The sequence below is a fragment of the Anopheles marshallii genome, chromosome X (assembly GCF_943734725.1).
Source record: "Anopheles marshallii chromosome X, idAnoMarsDA_429_01, whole genome shotgun sequence".
Taxonomy (NCBI): Eukaryota; Metazoa; Arthropoda; class Insecta; order Diptera; family Culicidae; genus Anopheles; species Anopheles marshallii.
In genome coordinates this window covers 10,469,883-10,487,940 of record NC_071325.1, presented here as the reverse complement: position 1 = coordinate 10,487,940, position 18,058 = coordinate 10,469,883, and the positions used below count along the sequence as shown (strand labels likewise).

The following is an 18,058-nucleotide window of genomic DNA, read 5'->3' as shown; positions in this document are numbered from 1 at the left end:
AGTGAAATGGCACACACACATACAAATCCATTTATTCGTGAGTACTGCACGTAAATAAATATATCTCCCTAGAGTTATTTTGTGCGATGAAAACATTTTACATCGTGAAATTGTTGCAATACTTATTAATTTATTTCTTTTTTATTTACTTGTTGGATACTTCGTGTTTTTCTGATACAAAACACAACTTTATTTCTTTCTTTCGCACCTTTGCGTTAAACGGGTTGAAAACGTGTCGCATTATTTTGCTCGATATTTATTTCAGGAAATATATTTCGCTATATTTCACGGAACAATTTAATATATTGTTCTGTTCATACAAACTTCTGCAATGTAAATCACACTAGTTCCCCCCTTGATCGAAGATTCAATTTCTTCACCAGCCATCCAATCTAACCAAATGGTCGATAGTTTATTAGAAAAGTTATCCGTTTGTTTTGTTACACCCTGCCACGTGTATAGCTCGTTTTTGTACAGCAAATTTTGCACCTTTTGCTGTTGTATGCAAGACTATAAAGGAATAAAATACTTTTATCTTCTTAAGATGGTGTTTTAATATATGCCATTAGTATTTTTCCTATTCCAGCTAAACTAAACGTCATGGGTTTTCGAACGATCAACAAAGGAACAATCAACAAAAACGATATGTTTTCGTTTTTGTTTCTTTAGTTTATCAACGTATTAAGGTAAATTAACGCTGAGTGATGTGAGTTTTTTGTAGTATTTTACGGTGAACATTAAAGAAACCATATGTGGTTTTGTATGTGTTTTTTTTTTATCCACGATCAGCTTTAGAAGTGATCGCAGTTGTTCTTACACGCAATATTTTACAGTTTAATCCTACAATTCGCCTTCCTTATTACTTAGTTCATCACATGCTTCTTGCCGTTACGGTATGATGAAGGGAAATTGATTTCATTTCTCATTCTATTGCTCATATGGCTGCACTCGATGCCGAATGATCAGTCAGAAATGGAAATGTTTGCTCCAACTGCACGCGTGTACTGCATGAAAGTATCTCCGGAAGGGCGGACACGAACAACCCGTTCAAGTACACCTGCAGCCGCTGTCGTCTTTGTTCAACCAGATCGGCATTCTGTCGCAATAAAGTGAGCGGTCAGCCGATATCAGCAAGAAAGGGGCGTATACGCCACAAACAACCAAAAACTGAACACGTGTCTTACCATGTTGCCAAATTTTTTCTTCGGTGGAAAGTCGAGTGTTTTCACCGTCGGATACTGTTTCTGCAAACGCCGGTGCAGTCGGTAAAACTCATTGTACCGTCGATATACGCACCAGCTTTCATTGCCTGCCGTCGAACCGCTAACACCAGACGGTGTGATCCGGATTTCGTAAACGTGGTAGGGGCGACGTGACCGACCACTGTCGGAGGTGCGCTGAATCGCTTTCGGAATACTGAAGGTGAAGAATGCTGTTGAAAGTCGGTTGGCTCTGGTCAGCATACGCAGGCGATGGTTTTCCCTGTCGGGTAGAAGTTGGTTTTGGGTATTAAAAAATATATTTGCTAGCATTTGTGAACCAAAAACCTACAGACTCAGGGCGGCAACACGTGACTCTAGTAGATGGCAACGTTCTTCAAGCTCTTGATTTCTTCGCTTCAGCTTCTCGTCTCCTGGGCTGGTTGTATGTCCATCAGACATCATCGCATATTGTTCGCTGTACACTTGCGACGCCGAATGGGTACGATTCCTACAAACAACATTAGATCCTGTGTCCTCCTCAGTGCCTCGGACTTCACCACAAAACGAACTGCCTGATGTGGAAATGGAACTGGTCGTGGCACTGGCTGAGGAGTAGTTTAGCATACTGTCTTCCGCAACTTCTACCGCCTGTGGTTCGGGTTCAGGTTTATCGGAACACCAGTTAGCGGAGCTGTTTCGCAACGTTAGTTCGTCTGCAAATCCTAAAAGTGCCTCTGTTACCGTGTATGGTATCTCTTCCCTTGGTGTGCTCCTACTATCGTTAGGTGGCGTTTCTGCCGCAGTCTCTAGCTGCCGTAATGTAGCATTTGGAGGAGTCAATTGCCGCGGTACGGAACCTTCGAGTATTTCACGCTGTACTGCATTCACTTTACGCGCCGGACCGACAGGCCTTCGGGTGGCGATGATCGGTTCGGGTTTCGGTTCGAGCACTGCCCGACCGGTGACTATGCGATTTAATTCCGGTCGATCGATTACGATGGCAAACAGAATCGTGCCTAACCCGGCGGCCACATTAGGTAATAACGATTGTACTTCGGCCTGCCGTAACATTGCCCATGATTCGTAATGTGTTTCGAGCAGATCTGCATCTCCGAGCCACATCAGCACATACCGCTCGAGTGCGTGTTCGTTGAGAAATGCACGCAACAATGCTCGGGCACGTCCCCGGCGGGTAACGACGTGCTGCAGATTACAGAAACGGTCCCGCTCGTCGCGTGTCAGATGGTTGGAGGCAAAGTCCCAAAAACATGGCCGTTCCACCGGTGGTCTTCCCTCGGGTGGGCCGAAATATTCAAGTATGTTGAACGGGATCCAGGCGGTAGTACGGAGCCCGTGCGACAGCACACGTTCCCAGACATCACAGAGCGTAATTATGAGTGTGTCTTCCTCGGTGGCTAGTTTCGCGTGACTACCGTACTGCTTCTGACATTGTCGTATCGTTGCTAGCAGTTCGTCCATAAGTGCCTGGCGGTCATGGTCACGTGAAGGTTCCAGATCGGCGCTAGCGCCACGACTGACACCGACAATGTTCTCCAGCGTGGACGAATTGAGGACAAAATTGCTCATGCCAACCATAGCACGGGAAGACGAAGCGTTACTTATGGCGCAATTCAGCTGCTGCTATCGGTTGTTCGGCCCCACCAAACGCAGCAGCAATTACCTAAAAGAGACAACACATTGTTTTACACTGTTGACTATGTATTGATTTCGGACGTACAGGGAGTAAGTCTATTACTCAATTATTGTTCACTGTTGTACACAATTTTTAGGATATCTATTCCGAGCTTACAAAACTTTACTGATGATTTCACCTAAGTCCGAAGAAAATATCTCCTTTGACTGTTTGGCGTTTTTCCTCTATCGCGATGAGTAAGCTTTGTTTATAAATTTGTTTTGCCCATAGCGAATGACATCAGAAGAGGAAAACAAAAAGCAAGAACAATGACAGATACTGATCGATTTCTTGCCAAGCGTGTTGTGTCGTTAAGGTGTATAAAAGCAAGGTGACGAGAAAAGAAATATGGTCTTATATTTACCTCGGGTATTCTTCACTGTCAAATTCTACGTGCACTTGGTGTTTTATAATCGCTTTGGAACGAAAACACGGAAGACTGTCACAACAAACCTTTGGTTCAGAATCATCTCTAGTTACGGTGCCGTCTTGCGGCGTTGCACTGATCCATTCTTTCGCCATTCTTCAACGTTTGGTGAATAAAGTTAAGCATCCCAAGGTGAAGTCTCCAGCATATAACCACGATGAGTTTTCCGCTCCGGCAAGTGATCGCACGATTAAGTCGATTAGCAAGCTGCAACTCTTGGTTTACTCCGAGTCCATCCAATTGCAGCAGATTAAACGTATGCTCTGTGGTAGCACAGTATCAGTCCAGCCTCAATCATTACCGTTCATACAGCTCGATGAATCCGAACGACTTCATTGCCACCTCACTGATTGATTCTGTCACGTTTGTGGCCGTCTGTTCGGATACGCTCGAATCATTGGTTGACTACTTCGAGCAGATTGTAGACGAGACAAGCACACTGAAAAATCCAGACGTAACGTACGGTGTAAGTAAAGAAAATGTACAATTCAAACAGGTAGTAACTAAACGTTCCCTTCATTTCGCTTTCCAGGATGGCGTACTGACGGTTAGCTTCGGTGAACCGTACGGAACATATGTTATAAATCGGCAGTTACCAAACCGTCAGATTTGGCTCAGTTCACCGACCAGCGGCCCCAAACGGTATGACTTTATACCGGACAAGCGGACGGTGAACGAAGGCTACTGGTTGTACCGGCATGACGGTGTAACGCTGCACGAACTGTTGCAGAAAGAGATTAGTGCCATTGTCGGTAGAAAGTTAGAATTTTTCGCATTACCCCATAGCCAAAGGCATCAAGGTAAAAGTGGACAGGATGGATGAACGAATTACCACCATGGGACAAAGAAATTATGCTACATTAAGGGCTTAGGTTTGGATAATTCTTTCATACTGTCCGTCAAGGAGATTGTAGACATCTATGTAGTACACACTTTTAACAGCCCAATCAAGAAGCGTTCCTTACGTTGGTTTCGGTAGCTTGGTGAAAACAGATTCCCATCCTAGAAGGATATCGTTGGGTTATGTATAGCTAGAACGGTAATAAAACAAACTTCTTCAAAACGAATCAGGATCAATATCTTCAACTTTGAGTTATCTACGAGACGAATAGGAATATCTTTGGGACATTCTTCTTAAAGATATAGAACTCTTTAGTAACAAAGGTATTTGGATCTGCTTCTCCAAAAACTTAAACCAAATCAACGAGTAGTTGGGAGTAAACAATAAATAATCACAATTAAATATATAATCTATCGGCAATCCAAACTACAAAATTCCTTTCAAACAGACACTACCGTGTGTACTGCTTTATTTTCCATTCCATTTGCTCTGCACTGTTTTACATACGTTCTTGTCCCTGCTAACATTTTTCATTGTTTTTATTTGCTGTTGTTTGAAACGTGATTCTACAAGGTTTCTTTTTCGTTTGCCGAAATAAAAGAAAAAGCGCTACAGAAACAAACCCCCTTCCTAACAACTTCGTGAAAATGGTGCACGGTATGTGGTTGCTCTCATATTGTTATGCGTCGTTCCTATTATCCTTATCACTTACGGTATACAAACAGACGCGCGCTGCCGGTAACGGTATGTGTGTGCTTGCGTGTGTGATTGTTAATATTATAATTGGATATCTTAGCAGCAGCACCAGCAAACGGAAGCAGTGCTCTTACTCGCATTTACATTGATTTTTATGCTTAAAATTGAAGTTTCTTGTACCTATGTATTCGTTTTTGTTTTTGCCCTTTGAATGGAAAAGCACATCTCTTTTTTTATTTTTATGTGTATCGTTATTCGCTGTTTTTTTAAGGGGGGGATGTGGGTTATTATTCTTTCTCAAAAGCTCACTTACAAAGTCATTTTGTTATTCGTGCTAGAGTAATTGTTTAATTGATCCGAAATGATAAATGTTCAGTACATGTTTTTGCATTTTGCTTAGTCGCTTGCACTCATAAGTAAAACGTGTATTGCTGTCTTGTATAATGTTTTTTTCCCGCATCCCTACCAATTGCTAATAGATATTTGCGTATCTTTACATACCGTGCACATAGTTTTAATGCTAACACACATCCGTACACACGCACACACACACATCTGCAGGTTTATGTTAAATTATGCAATCGATTAACCGATTCCATCGTTTACCATTACGGCTTATGAGTCGTGAATGTTCGATTCTAAATAAATAAACCGATTTCATCTATATGCAATCCAAGGGCCGGATAATTTTCCGGATAGGGTAAACGGTACAGCGTAACTAGCATACGTTTAAGGTAAATAATGATAATAATTATATTATTTTAAAGCATAATAATTATATGACAATAACCGGTACTATTTTTATCAAACGATAGTTAGAACGTAGAGTAGCGGTAGTAGGTAGTGGAAGTTGTGATTGGTTTTACTATTACACTTCATTTCGCGTTCGCTATGATCTTTAAAATAGTACCAAGCAATGGTTTCGTAATAATGCCCCCTAGAAATCATACAATTCAACAGAGTTTGCGGATCATTTGAATCATCTGCTTAAAAATTAACGCTGCATTATTCGTTTAACACAATCAGATTTTGTCGGAAATTTTACGCGATTGATCCTGTTACGATATCGATTGTATGGCAGAAACGTGCACTAGTAGCAACTATCTACTGTATTGTTCCTTCTCATTCAACAAAACATTTTCTGAACCGAAATCAAAATTGAATCTTATACCAATTACAAAACGATAAAACGACAAACGCTTTATGTTTCGCATAAATAAACATCATAGAACACCGAATTATTAACAAGGAGAAATTTAAGGCAAACATTAATTTGTTTACGGTGATAAACGTAACGCAAAAGAATGCGAAGGATGCGTTACAAGACATCTTTGCTGTCGATATTAGCGATGGGAAATGATCCCAAAGTTGGGATCGGATCGTGTAAATTTACACGATACCGTCATCGAATGATCCCTGATCTCTGCTCTGCTCTGGGGGGAGAGCTATTACCATGCATCGATGATCCCGAATCGCTAGGGATCACAATCCCCATACAAGGGATCACTATTTCCATGCAACGATGATCCCGGATCGCTAGGAATCACAATCCCCTTACAAGGGATCACTATTTCCATGCAACGATGATCCCGGATCGTTAGGGATCAACAGCGCTATTCAACAGTGATCCCGGATCATTTGATCCCATATTATAGGATTGGATCAGATTTTTCAAGCCTGGATCGGATCGGATCAACCACCTCCAACTTCTCATCACTAATCGATATATGCCAGGCAGCATTAAACGAATATTACAGCGGTGAATGTATCAACGTTCTATTATCGTAACGTTAAAAATGTCCAATTCATACGTTTTAAAACCCTATTTATCGCTATACTTCTATGCCCACTACTACGCTACACCTTTTTCTCTACCTCCCCTCCTCGCCCGTTCCCTCCATCACTGCGTTCGACTTCTCCCATATGTACGTGCAATGCCGCATTTATTTTTTAAACTGAATCATTTGAGGAGTTGGACCGGCTAAATTTAATCAACAATTTTAACGAAGCCATCCAAAAAGTAAACTAAACTTTGCCAAACTTATTACAAACGGTACGTCGTTCCTAACAGTCACTTATATAACTTTTTCTTTACTATGTACGAAATGACATACAAATACTATACAGTCAGTATCCGAGATACGCGTATTATGCGTTTCGGAGATATTTGTTTTTAAAACATCGTTTGTTGGATGTATTGAGGGATCGAATGCTTATTTTCACGTTACGAAGCACATTCAAATATTGATATTGCTACAATTATTTTGCGAATTACAGCAAATTGTTGATCAAAAGTATTTTTTTAACAGGGAAAAAGTCACGAGCTTTTGAGATTGTTTGAAATTTGCAAACGAAAAATTTGATTTCACATGACAACATGGGTAAAAAATAAATAATTTCACATATAAAACTGTACGTGCGATGTATAAACATCCGCGTAACTCGGGTAAAGACTGTACATTTGCGCATCCATCGGTCTTTCGTTACGTCATTTACTCATACTATTATGGAACATTCTTTCGCAACATATTAACGGATTTAGGATAAGGCGTAACTATGCTATGCTTTACTATTGTAATTGCTTTCTACATTTACTGCTTCTCGTGTTATGATGGAATTATGAATGTCATAAACAATGGAAAGCGATTACGGGATGTGTAATCCGATGCGATGAGCTTTTTTTTAAACCCCTTAAACGTATTGTCACGTGTACAGATTTTGAAATGGTTAAAAGGAAATTTGGACTAAAAACATAACGAAATCAATTTGAGCACAGTTGCCCAGAAGGTGCTAGATTAATAGTGTAATCTACACTTGTTGATGATTTTTCAATTAATCAGTGCTCAGAGGTACCTTCAGTACTGATTTCTCTTGGCGGTGCGTTTACTATTTGGACTGAATTTAGCATGAATTGTGGATTTAATTTTCTTAGCAGTCATTCTTGATATATTATTCTTTGACAATATGCAATATCAAAATATTCGTTCCGAAATACAAGAAACAATCATACCTTAAATGATCGTATAAGTGATGCTATACACGCGGAAATACGGGATTTAATATAGATCTGGATGCTATTAATGGCTATGGAATACCTGCCATGTCTATGCTAGATGTTTGTCTGTGTGGTTTTCGCTAATCGACACTTTTCTCTAGCGACGATGAGAATGTGTGAGCAGTGATGGTTACGTAGCAATTACATATGCGAAAAAAAAAACACGCCACTAATCGATCCCGTACACTACTCAGATGCGACAAGTGCGGACACAAATCAAATAATAAACTTGACGAAATCTTTGACCACGCGTGCGCACAATGCGGCTTCCTTCCTATGATAAGCTTGGGTAGTTTTTCGCGTACTTCGTAATCGCGTTATTGAACCGATATAAGTGGAATAGAATTATGTACAATATATAAATATACATTTATATATAACACTATCAGATAATTTGATATACTAAAAACGAAAAAAGAAAACACCACCATAGTCCCCGATCCTCCTTCTTCCTTCCTCTCAAAAAAAAGTATGTATGGGGAAAACTCTTAAAAACGTTTAAGAGTTCATGCATTATATGAAACATTAGCTTTCCCAAAAAAAAACAAAAAATCACCATACGATGCTTAAAAATAAAACTTTTCAACATACAATCCACACTTAATGACAAAAAACTAAAGAAGAACAGTTTCCATGGAATTAACGCAAATAGGCAGATGCAGAACGTAAAATTGTAATATGTTTAATTTATATACTGCAATAAAATATTGCACAATATATGCCAAAAGCATTTGTAACCGTAATATGGATTATAGGCAAACTAAACAAAAAAAAATCCCAACATCTCTACCAGGTCATCCTAACCATCGTACCCATTCTGCACCTGCGCTTACTCAGTATGGTGTTAATTGCAATCCGTTTACCGGAACCTTTTCCTGCGCGAAGCGGTAGAGAATGTTAATTATATCACACGTCATGTTTGTCGACCTATCGTTCGCGACACGGTGTCGCACTGTTTCGTTCGTTTCGCTATTATTTGGCGTAATGATCTGCTGTCATATGTATGTACCACGAAGCCGGGATAGTCAACCCCCACCCATGGAAGGTCGGTCCAGATGGTGGTGTTGGTATTACGGGACAACTTTCCTACTGTTTCGCTCCGTTACCCTCTTGCCTATTATTCCTTTGCGTTGTGTGGTTTGTTTATGGATGGTTTGTGTTGTTTTTCCTATGCCAATCTGGTTGGACGTTGGATCCTTTGCTCTAGTCTTGATATAATTAATCAGCACACCTATCCCTTCTGGATGGAAGGATGTGTTAAGTATCGTCACTTATACTACAATGCACAACAATCACACGCACACATCCTGGTATGACGGTGGTACGGTCTGTGCAAAAGGAATTATCGGGAGAATGGTGGGGCCTGGCACTACGACTGTAGGATGACAACGGTACCGATGGTGTTGTTGATAGTTGAGGCGGTGGTGATAACAGCGACATACGACTATTGATCCGGTGCCGGCTTTAGCTCCTTGATCTGTTTGATCAGGTAAGCCTTTTCGTCGTTGAATTGCTCGTCTTCCGAGCGGTCGGTGTGGAATCGGGTCAGAAAATCAACAAGCTTTTCCTGGTTGCGCAGCAAAATATCCAGGATCGGTTTCGGTTTGTTTGGATTCGCGACAAACACCTGAAAGTAAACATAGATATGTTTAGCGTGTATCCTTGTGTAAGTTACGATCTGCAAAATATTACTCTGCCAAACACACAGACCACTCTGCCTGGCTGTCCTAGTTTCTAAAAAGGGTTATGAGTGAGTTTGCAATAGCAGCATGATAACCCACATCGTTTGTAGACTTGAACAATTAGATTCTTTTCCATGAACGTGAACGGTCCAGTTTTTTCGTTCAGATGAATCGAACGTGTGCATCGCGATGCTTTCGTTCATTTCATTGTCAACAAAAGAAATAAAAAAGCGTCTTTACAGCAAGCATACAATACATTGACATTTTGAATGATTTTGAAATACCCGTCAATAATACTTCTGAACCAAGCAAAGAATACAGTGTATGGTTGTATTGAATAAAGATGGATAAAGGAGGTTGTTGTCTATTATTTTTATAGAGACTTTGAGCTGGGCAGCTGCATTTGTCTCTATGGATAAAAGGATGAAGCACGTATTAGTGTTATGCACTGAGACATTGCGACTGTGTTCCTGGGAGATCTTTCGTTCTCACAGCGTAAATTCGTACGGTTTTCGTTCTTTAGCACACCTCTAATCGTTTGACCACCTCCAGCTCTCATTCCCTACAATCTATCCTGTCTCATATCGTTCCATCCTCCTCTGATCTGAGCATAATTTCGATTTAAACCTTACTTTCTGTCCATTCCAATGAGCGGACGATTAAAAATTTAATAATAACAGTCGCATACCTTGAATACGTGAAACGCCTCAAACTGTATGTTGCGCGATTTTTCCTTGAGCATGTTCATCATCAACTTCAAGTTGTCCGGATTGGAGATGTACCTGGTCATAACCTGCAAGGTTAGTTCGATAAAAAAATAATAAAGCAATTGCCAAAACAACAGCAAACCTCGCGAGCAATGTTGCGTTACGATTCCTACCGTGAAGTTGTGTCGATCGAGCAACAGCTCACCGAGCAGCTTAAGGCTCTGTCGCCTCGTCACGTAATTTTCCGAGTTGAGCAGATGTTCGTAATGGTTAAACACCTTGTCGTAGTTCTGCTCCAGGAATTCGGCACACAGTATCTTGTGGCGGGTGAGCAGCTCCTTGAACGTGGAAAATGCATCGGACGCTATGTCGAACGTGGACACCTCGACGTAGCGAAAGAAGTTGAAAAACTCGTCCGAGTGTAGCATTATTTTGGCGAGCGCCTCATAACGGGCACACTCCCTCAGCATCGTACCACAGTTGAGTGCGATCTCCTGATGCTCATATCTGCAAAAAAAAAGTAAGGTAATGTTGACAATCAATGCGAGGTAGAAGAATTGCTAACAGTGGTGCACCGTTCTGGCAACCTACCCAGCCATAAGAGTGAACAAAATCTCTGGCTTTGTGCAGATGTATTCCACCGTTGGCGACCGTGTACCAATCTGTCTTCTGAGCACATTGTTGAAGATCTGCGCCACGTCCTTTTTACCCTCGAAGTCGATGCGGTTCAGGTTCTGCAAAAGCGGAAGGATAGTGTTAGTGTTCAATAGTATTCGTTCCACCCGTCTGTATTTTACCTGTATGAGAAGCAGCAGCAGATTGGTGCTGTACAGCTCGTGGGCCAGCTGGGAAACAACGATTTCCGTTTGCGGTTCGGCGTCGGAAGTGCCGTAAAGCATGTTTTTGATCAGTACCTGGAATTGGGAAATCAAAGAAGAAAAGGAAAGGTGTGATTACCGGTTCAAAGCTGACTATTTATTTATTTAGTACAATTATGGTCTGCCTCGAGGGTTAAACAAAAAGGGGTATTTTAAGATTAAAAAATAAAACACGATAGCCGATGAAGCGGATGAGGAGGATTCAAGGTAGTCTCGAAGAAGTAAACGGAATTGGGATACAGGAATGTTGAAGTCGAACAGGTTGTAGAATTCGTTAAAAGCCGGCAGGGTTTTAAAAAAAGGAATGTACAAGGAATAATGTAAATACAACATATGAAGTCCATGCATAAATAGTTTACCACCCAAGTGTTCTTGTTTCCCAAAGCTGCAAGTCTCTCTAAGATATCGGACCCTTCTTAAGCTTGCAGGTTAGAGAGACTTGGCTGTAACTGGAAAGGATCGTTCATGAATCGATCCGTTAAAAATGCAGATGCCGCGTGGACCTGTACCTTGGTTGTAGGAAGCTTTTAGTTTGACGGGTGCAGCAAGTACCTCACCCTCAGTTGATGTTTCTCACAGGTTATGGCGGTTAGGAGGAGTATACGCAAGACCGCTACAAACTATTAGAGCTCAACCAAAACGCGTGAAAAGTGTTTAGCAAAGAGTCTGGCTTGATCTTCACAGGGTTGGAGTTCTGTCGCGCCACCGAGGAAAATAAAGGAGTGATCTTGTGTCTACGAATCACTGCACTTTGTTAACTCATTGAAAGACATTAAGTTTTTGATATTTGCACTTGATTTCTCCGACACCACTAAACTGTATCTTTGTGTAGCTTAATTGTTATAATACAATTATTATGTTATTATGGTTATAAAATGCAGTGCGCTATGCAACACCAAATTATGCCCAAGCGGTTGAAATAGATGTTGGTGAATGTCGAATGCGAAGGTGAAGGTTGTAGTAAAACGTGCCTTGGAATCTATTGGAATTGGAATTTTTGAGGTGCTTTGAAGTTATCATTATTTGAATCGATATACTTCCTTGCTGGTTAGCGCGTTTACTTTATGGCCATGCCGGCAGTCATTCGCGTACTTGGGCTAAGTTCAAGACGCAGTTGGTTAGTCAGCTTCTGCACAGTTTATGCTCGAACCTATAACCCCCTTTTAGCGCTCGAACGACTTCCAGCGCGAAGGAATGTTGTGCCGATTCTTAAGTTACGATAAAGGATTCCTATTACCCTGACGCGGCCGAATGCCTGTCTGGTGTGTATCGGCGTTTTTTTTTTTGCAAGATAACGCACGACATACACTGCATTCCCCACCCCCGTGGATGGTGTCATTGGCTTGCATTACACCAGATCAACCACGGAAACTGTTTACTCAACAACAATAACAAAAAAAAATGCAGCGTATCCTCTGCATTTTGTCGGAGAAAGGGAGAACAATGAGTACAATAATCCGACACTATAGGCGAAACGCTTCCAGATAATGCACTGCAACGGCGACTGCAGAGCGCTGATAACTACAATATTGCATGGTATGCAAATAGAAGCTGCATACACACTGTTTACATCTCTTGCGCGGGCACTACAACAACACCATGATTCATACGCGGTGCTGTATGAGGTGGTAACTAGCCCGTATTATTACCGCTAGTGTTTACGTTTCGCACACGGAAGCTGGTACGGCCATGCACCAGCTTAACACTTGTATACACCCTGGTCTTCAATACGTCAACAGAACAGTGTATGCACATATGACTAACAAGCGCCTGCACAGTAGCCCAATTGTGGTTGTGGATCTGTTATTGGATATATTGCTCGCTTGCCGAATTTTGCAGCTATTCGTAAATCGAGTAGAGCCGCTCAGAATGATCGGTTCACTGCAATTAATCATGTTGTGGAATGGAATGAAGCAGGTTGATCTGTCGCCCAGTACACAGAACATTTGCAGGACCTCAGGCTCAGATAAATAAGGTGATTCGGTTGGGTAAATCGTTAGTTCAGTATAAACTTGAAGCGAACTGGGTCGTTCTTTCTGTGAAGAACTACACGAACGGTACAGATCTTTTGTTCTTTCTGTCCGGTTTACTTGTCGCCCAGTACACAGGGCATTCACCGGACATAAGGCTCAGATAATCAAGCATATTAGTATTAGAGTAGGCTAAATGATTAGTGCTGTAGGAACCTCAAGCGCACTGATTCGTTCTTTCTTTGAAGAACTGAACGAATGTTACAGATCGATCGTTCTTTCTGTCCGGTTTATCTGTCGCCCAGTACACAGGACATTGTTTGGACATCAGGCTCAAATAAAAAAACAGATTTGTACTAGAGTTGGGTTAATCGTTAGTTCAGTATAAACTTGAAGCGAACTGGGTCGTTCTTTCCGTGAAGAACTGAATGATCGAACGAAGGAATCTTCGGTACAGATCTTTCGTTCTTTCTGTCTGTCGGTTTATCTGCCGCCCAGTACGCAGCACATTCTCTGGACATTAGGCTCAGTTAATCAAGTAGTATTCTACTAGGGTTGGGTAAATCATTAGTTCTATACGAACTTGAAGCGAACTGTTTCGTTCTTTGTGTAAAGAACTGATAGATAATAAGGTATCTCTCATTCCTTATCTCCTTCATATAGGTCGCTCACTCTACATGCCGTTACAGGTCGCTCCACCTGCGTTACATTCCGTTATATTTGCGTTACCAAGCAGTTCAACCAGCGTTACAAGCCGTTCAATGGGCGCCATTCAACTCGTTTAATACCTTTTACATTTAAGACACAATTCATACGACCTGTATAAATAGATAGTTCAACCCGAGGACTATTTGCGAGCTACAGTAACGTAAATTTCACAAAATTCGAAGTTCGTTCGTCCAATTCAATCGAACTGAGCGAACTGTACAGGGTTAGCTCATGTGACACGCAACTCTAATTTGAACTGATTTGAAACGATATTTCTATTCCTAGGATACTTTCCTATTCTCGACTGACAGGGGCTTGGGTGTTACTGTTTATTCTTGGCCTTCCACATCTTTACCGGAGATGGTCTCCCATTAGACTAACCAGTCCTTGAAAGCCCCGAAATGCACATCAAGTACTTAATAGCTTAGTTCCTGTATATTTCACCATTCGTCATACACTTCGCAGTGAAATCAATAAATTCCGCTAAATATCTGGATCTCTAGTATTTCTGGAGAATTTCTTTGTACTACAGCACCCCTCGTCTTTGATTGCTGGGGCGCCACTCGAACAGCAGAACACCCGCACGCTTGTTTTCTTTAAGAAGCTACGAATTCAGTAAAAATCTTCCCACCGCAGCATGACATCATGCCAAAACGTGACTTTCTCGAGCTATTCTCAACCGAAACGATCACTTCCGGCACGGAGTGTTCGATTTTATTGCATGCATGAATTATGCCTTTCCGGGCATAAGTCTCCAACGGTCGTTCAACAGTGGGATAGGGTGATGCACACGCATGCATAACGCTGCCAGGGAACGTTAAGAAAGCCTCATAAAACTTACCCCCTCCCCATAAACTCCCCAGTCTCGTCTAACGGCTCGCAGTGGGGCCCATTCTTTACGACGACAGCCGAGGTCGAAATCCTTCACTTCCATTCAGCGGTGTCACCGCGAAAGTGTTCCGGAACGCAGCGGGCCTATGACTCACGCACTGGCGGCCGGGATCGCGCAGACGTGGTTGGGTTTAAATCTACCAGCCACGCAGTAAGTGTGGTAAAAATAACCAACCTTCTTACTGTTCCCTCAACGGTTCCCCACCCCTCCCTTTAACCCCTTCTTTTTGGCAATGTCTAAGTCCCATTGCCATGAAGCTCCGCAGTGGCAGCTTTAGACGCGTCGCCAGACACATGCGTTACGCATATTATGGCGCATACAGCATGCAAACCCGTTCGCGACGGCGTTTTTGCCTCTTCTCTTCTGCACCAAAGAATGCTGCTTTTTTTTTTTGTTCATCAGCAAAAGCAATGCAGAAAAGCCCGGTGGCGATGGTACGACGCCGTAACGATGACTCATTCGGACGTTCGATGGTGGTTCGATACGGCTCCAGAACTAGCGTGTGACGGGTTTTCTGCGTACAAAGGGATTCTCTGCTTGCCAGACCTTGCATGTTATTCACGTGAAGTCATCTTTTATTATGTTTCATGACGATCATGAAGTCGAGGATGAAAATGATGCCTGATGAAGTGCAACCAAGGTTTGAAAACTCCATCACCAGAGTGGCTCCAAACTAAACTGCATTCAAACAAGATAAAAGATGATCTTGTCAATGGGCACACCAAAGACAACAGAGGAAAAAAACTGGGAGGAAAAAGACTCACCACCAGATGTGGTGAGAGAAACCGGTGAAATCTTCGCAAGGTAAGCGCGTACCGGCACGTGCAGGGGCTGGTCTACGGAGTAAAAGTAAGTATCTAGTCCGGAACCGAAGAATCATAGACAAAAACAAAGCAAACGCGAAGGAAAAGCAAATGTATCGCGCGCGGGCTTCAACGCAGAAAAAAAAAGCCCCGAAACCGGGAGAAATGTGCCGAGTGTCGAAGACATTCGAAGATATTAATTGAACTAAACACCCTCGACTATTATTAGTAACTTAGAAAGCAAAACAAAACAGCAGCAAAGTGAATGTAGCAAACATTGCAAACAGTTACAATAAGTTCATAACTTTAAGTTTTACAGACTTTAAGCGCAAATATAATATATAATACCTTCGAATAGTGGATATTGAAAGTATTGGACAATGTGCAACACAGTAAACACATGAAAAAAAAACACACACACACAAAAACAAACTTACCAAATTTTTACTAACATCCTCCTGTGCCTTTTCCGCCTTTTTATCGCCGCGCTCCAGCGAGTTGACCGCCTCCTTGAGGGCCTTCACCAGCTCCTGCGGGCTTTTCTGCGACTTGCCGAACAGTGGCATCGTTTGCTGTGTGCGCTTAACTTGTAAAACCGTTAATCGTCCAAACACAATCACACTGGGCACAGAAACACCAAACCGAACACAACACTAAACGCCAGATCTATTATGGTTTGATAGTGAGAACGAAACGAATTGAATGCTGAAACGGGAGATAAACGGACGGAGAGATATATATAAAAAAAAAGGTTGTGGTTTATTGATGAACAGGATTTTCGGTCGAAATCACACTCGAGCTTTCGGAAGCGCGTGTATGTGTGTGGTAGTGAGAACAGAAACAACAAAAAAAAAACACCTCAACAGGAACACGTAAAACGAAGGTGCGCGCACCGAAGCGTTCGCCACGATGCACAATGCAAGAATGCACCGCCAGTCTGTTGCACTGCCCGAGCCGAACGCACGCTTTCGAATGATGGGTTTCCAGCGGTTCGATCAACAGCTGGTTGCGGTTGCTAACAAAAGCTGTGACACCGCACCGCAGTGCGACCGATGCCGCGCAACAAGTCAGTCAGGCCCGGCTTGTTGCACAACATGGCCCCCGCGGGTGACCATCCAGAGAGCTGCACTTTGTGCTAAAAAGGACTTTTTTTTTCGTTCCCTAGTTGTTTATGCTTGTGGTTAATTATGCGCTTAAGACTAGGAGTTCCCATTCGTTCGCTCAACACGCGTGAGTTCATTTTGTGATGGCCGGCACAGTGGGCGCAGCCTACAGAAATGGTGGGACAAAATTGGATGTCATGAAATTTTTACAGCGTCGTTAACAAAATGGTTTTTTCTTTTGTTTTCGATATTTCACAATGAAGACGACCAATCATGAAATTTTAGTTTGAATTGCGTTTTCCCTTAACAATGTCTTTTTTTTACTGTACAGTCATTTCCCGAGTTACGCGATGATCGTGTTACGCGAATTCGAGATACTCGATCTCAAAATTTGGACAATTCGTGTAATTTTGTACGTGGAATTAATTTTTTTTTGTCGAACTTCAAACTTTCCCTAAAACACGTTACATTTTAATAATATAAACAATATTATTTATTTATTTATTTATTTAATATAATTATAACGGCTCTTTACCGTATTATCCTATAGTACTATATTGACTGCGGAGAGCATAAATTTCTCAAGGCATTTCATCCTTGCCTATTGCCTTATCCCGGGCATTATTATAAACAATAATTTTGGTAAAAATTTACTCGTATTGTCGAAAGAACCGTAAAAATATCAATTATTAATATGCTTCGTAACGTGAAAAATGAAACGCGTAACGTGAAATCGATCACTGAATACTAAATATAAACGATATTATGAAGGGAATTCGAGTTACGCGAATTTCTCTGGCACGCATTATTCGCGTAACTCGAGATAAAACTGTAATGTGATGTTTTCACTTTAATAAATTTAAAACGGTTTTTATTCCTTTTCTGAATCTGATTGAAGTCTACAACTCTGGTTGGTTTGAAGGAATTAACTTTTTCTTTTGGATAGCACGTTTTGTTTTTCTTAACACAAACATTATCTACAAACAAAAATGCTGTAACTTTGTAAGTTGCAAATAAAGCAACTTGATTTTTGGATGCAAGCTTTACAATTTACTATTCTACAACTTGTATTACAAGTAACCGCACAACTGTACTAATTTATTATTATTATTTACCGCAAGTCAAAAAAGTGTAGCATTTTTTCATACAACATTTATAATTTTCGTCACATCTCTCTCCAATTTTACCAATTTACAATTCATGAACTGTTTTTTTTAAACGGTATTTAATACCATTCTAAAACCGTACTAATTGTTTAAATCATAGCTGTACTTTAGGCAATATTATCGTCCAAACTCGCACATTCACAGGCTTCAAAAAATTGTTTTTTTTCATTTTGATGATTTTTTTTCTCCGAAATTACGAAGATTTAACACCCCTTTTTTTTGGCTTTCTTAATGT

At 41.3% G+C, this 18,058-nt stretch overlaps 3 protein-coding genes across 3 annotated transcripts; 1 reads left to right on the top strand and 2 right to left on the bottom strand.

Moving 5' to 3' along the window:
- Nucleotides 1-934: 934 nt before the first annotated feature.
- On the bottom strand, nt 935-2,798 carry LOC128719352 (sorting nexin-29). Its single transcript, XM_053812979.1, has 3 exons — nt 1,552-2,798; nt 1,185-1,482; nt 935-1,096 (listed from the first exon to the last, which is right to left on the bottom strand). Exons 1-3 carry the CDS (start codon nt 2,796-2,798, stop codon nt 935-937), a joined length of 1,707 nt encoding a protein of 568 aa, XP_053668954.1.
- Nucleotides 2,799-3,479: 681 nt separating this feature from the next.
- On the top strand, nt 3,480-4,145 carry LOC128719067 (frataxin homolog, mitochondrial). The gene is made up of 2 exons (XM_053812691.1): nt 3,480-3,788; nt 3,855-4,145. Exons 1-2 carry the CDS (start codon nt 3,480-3,482, stop codon nt 4,143-4,145), a joined length of 600 nt encoding a protein of 199 aa, XP_053668666.1.
- Nucleotides 4,146-9,358: 5,213 nt separating this feature from the next.
- LOC128706783 (protein Mo25) lies at nt 9,359-16,120 on the bottom strand. Its single transcript, XM_053801728.1, has 6 exons — nt 15,992-16,120; nt 11,101-11,217; nt 10,895-11,037; nt 10,477-10,810; nt 10,285-10,389; nt 9,359-9,541 (listed from the first exon to the last, which is right to left on the bottom strand). The coding sequence occupies exons 1-6, from the start codon at nt 16,118-16,120 to the stop codon at nt 9,359-9,361; spliced, it is 1,011 nt and encodes a 336-aa protein (XP_053657703.1).
- Nucleotides 16,121-18,058: the final 1,938 nt, after the last annotated feature.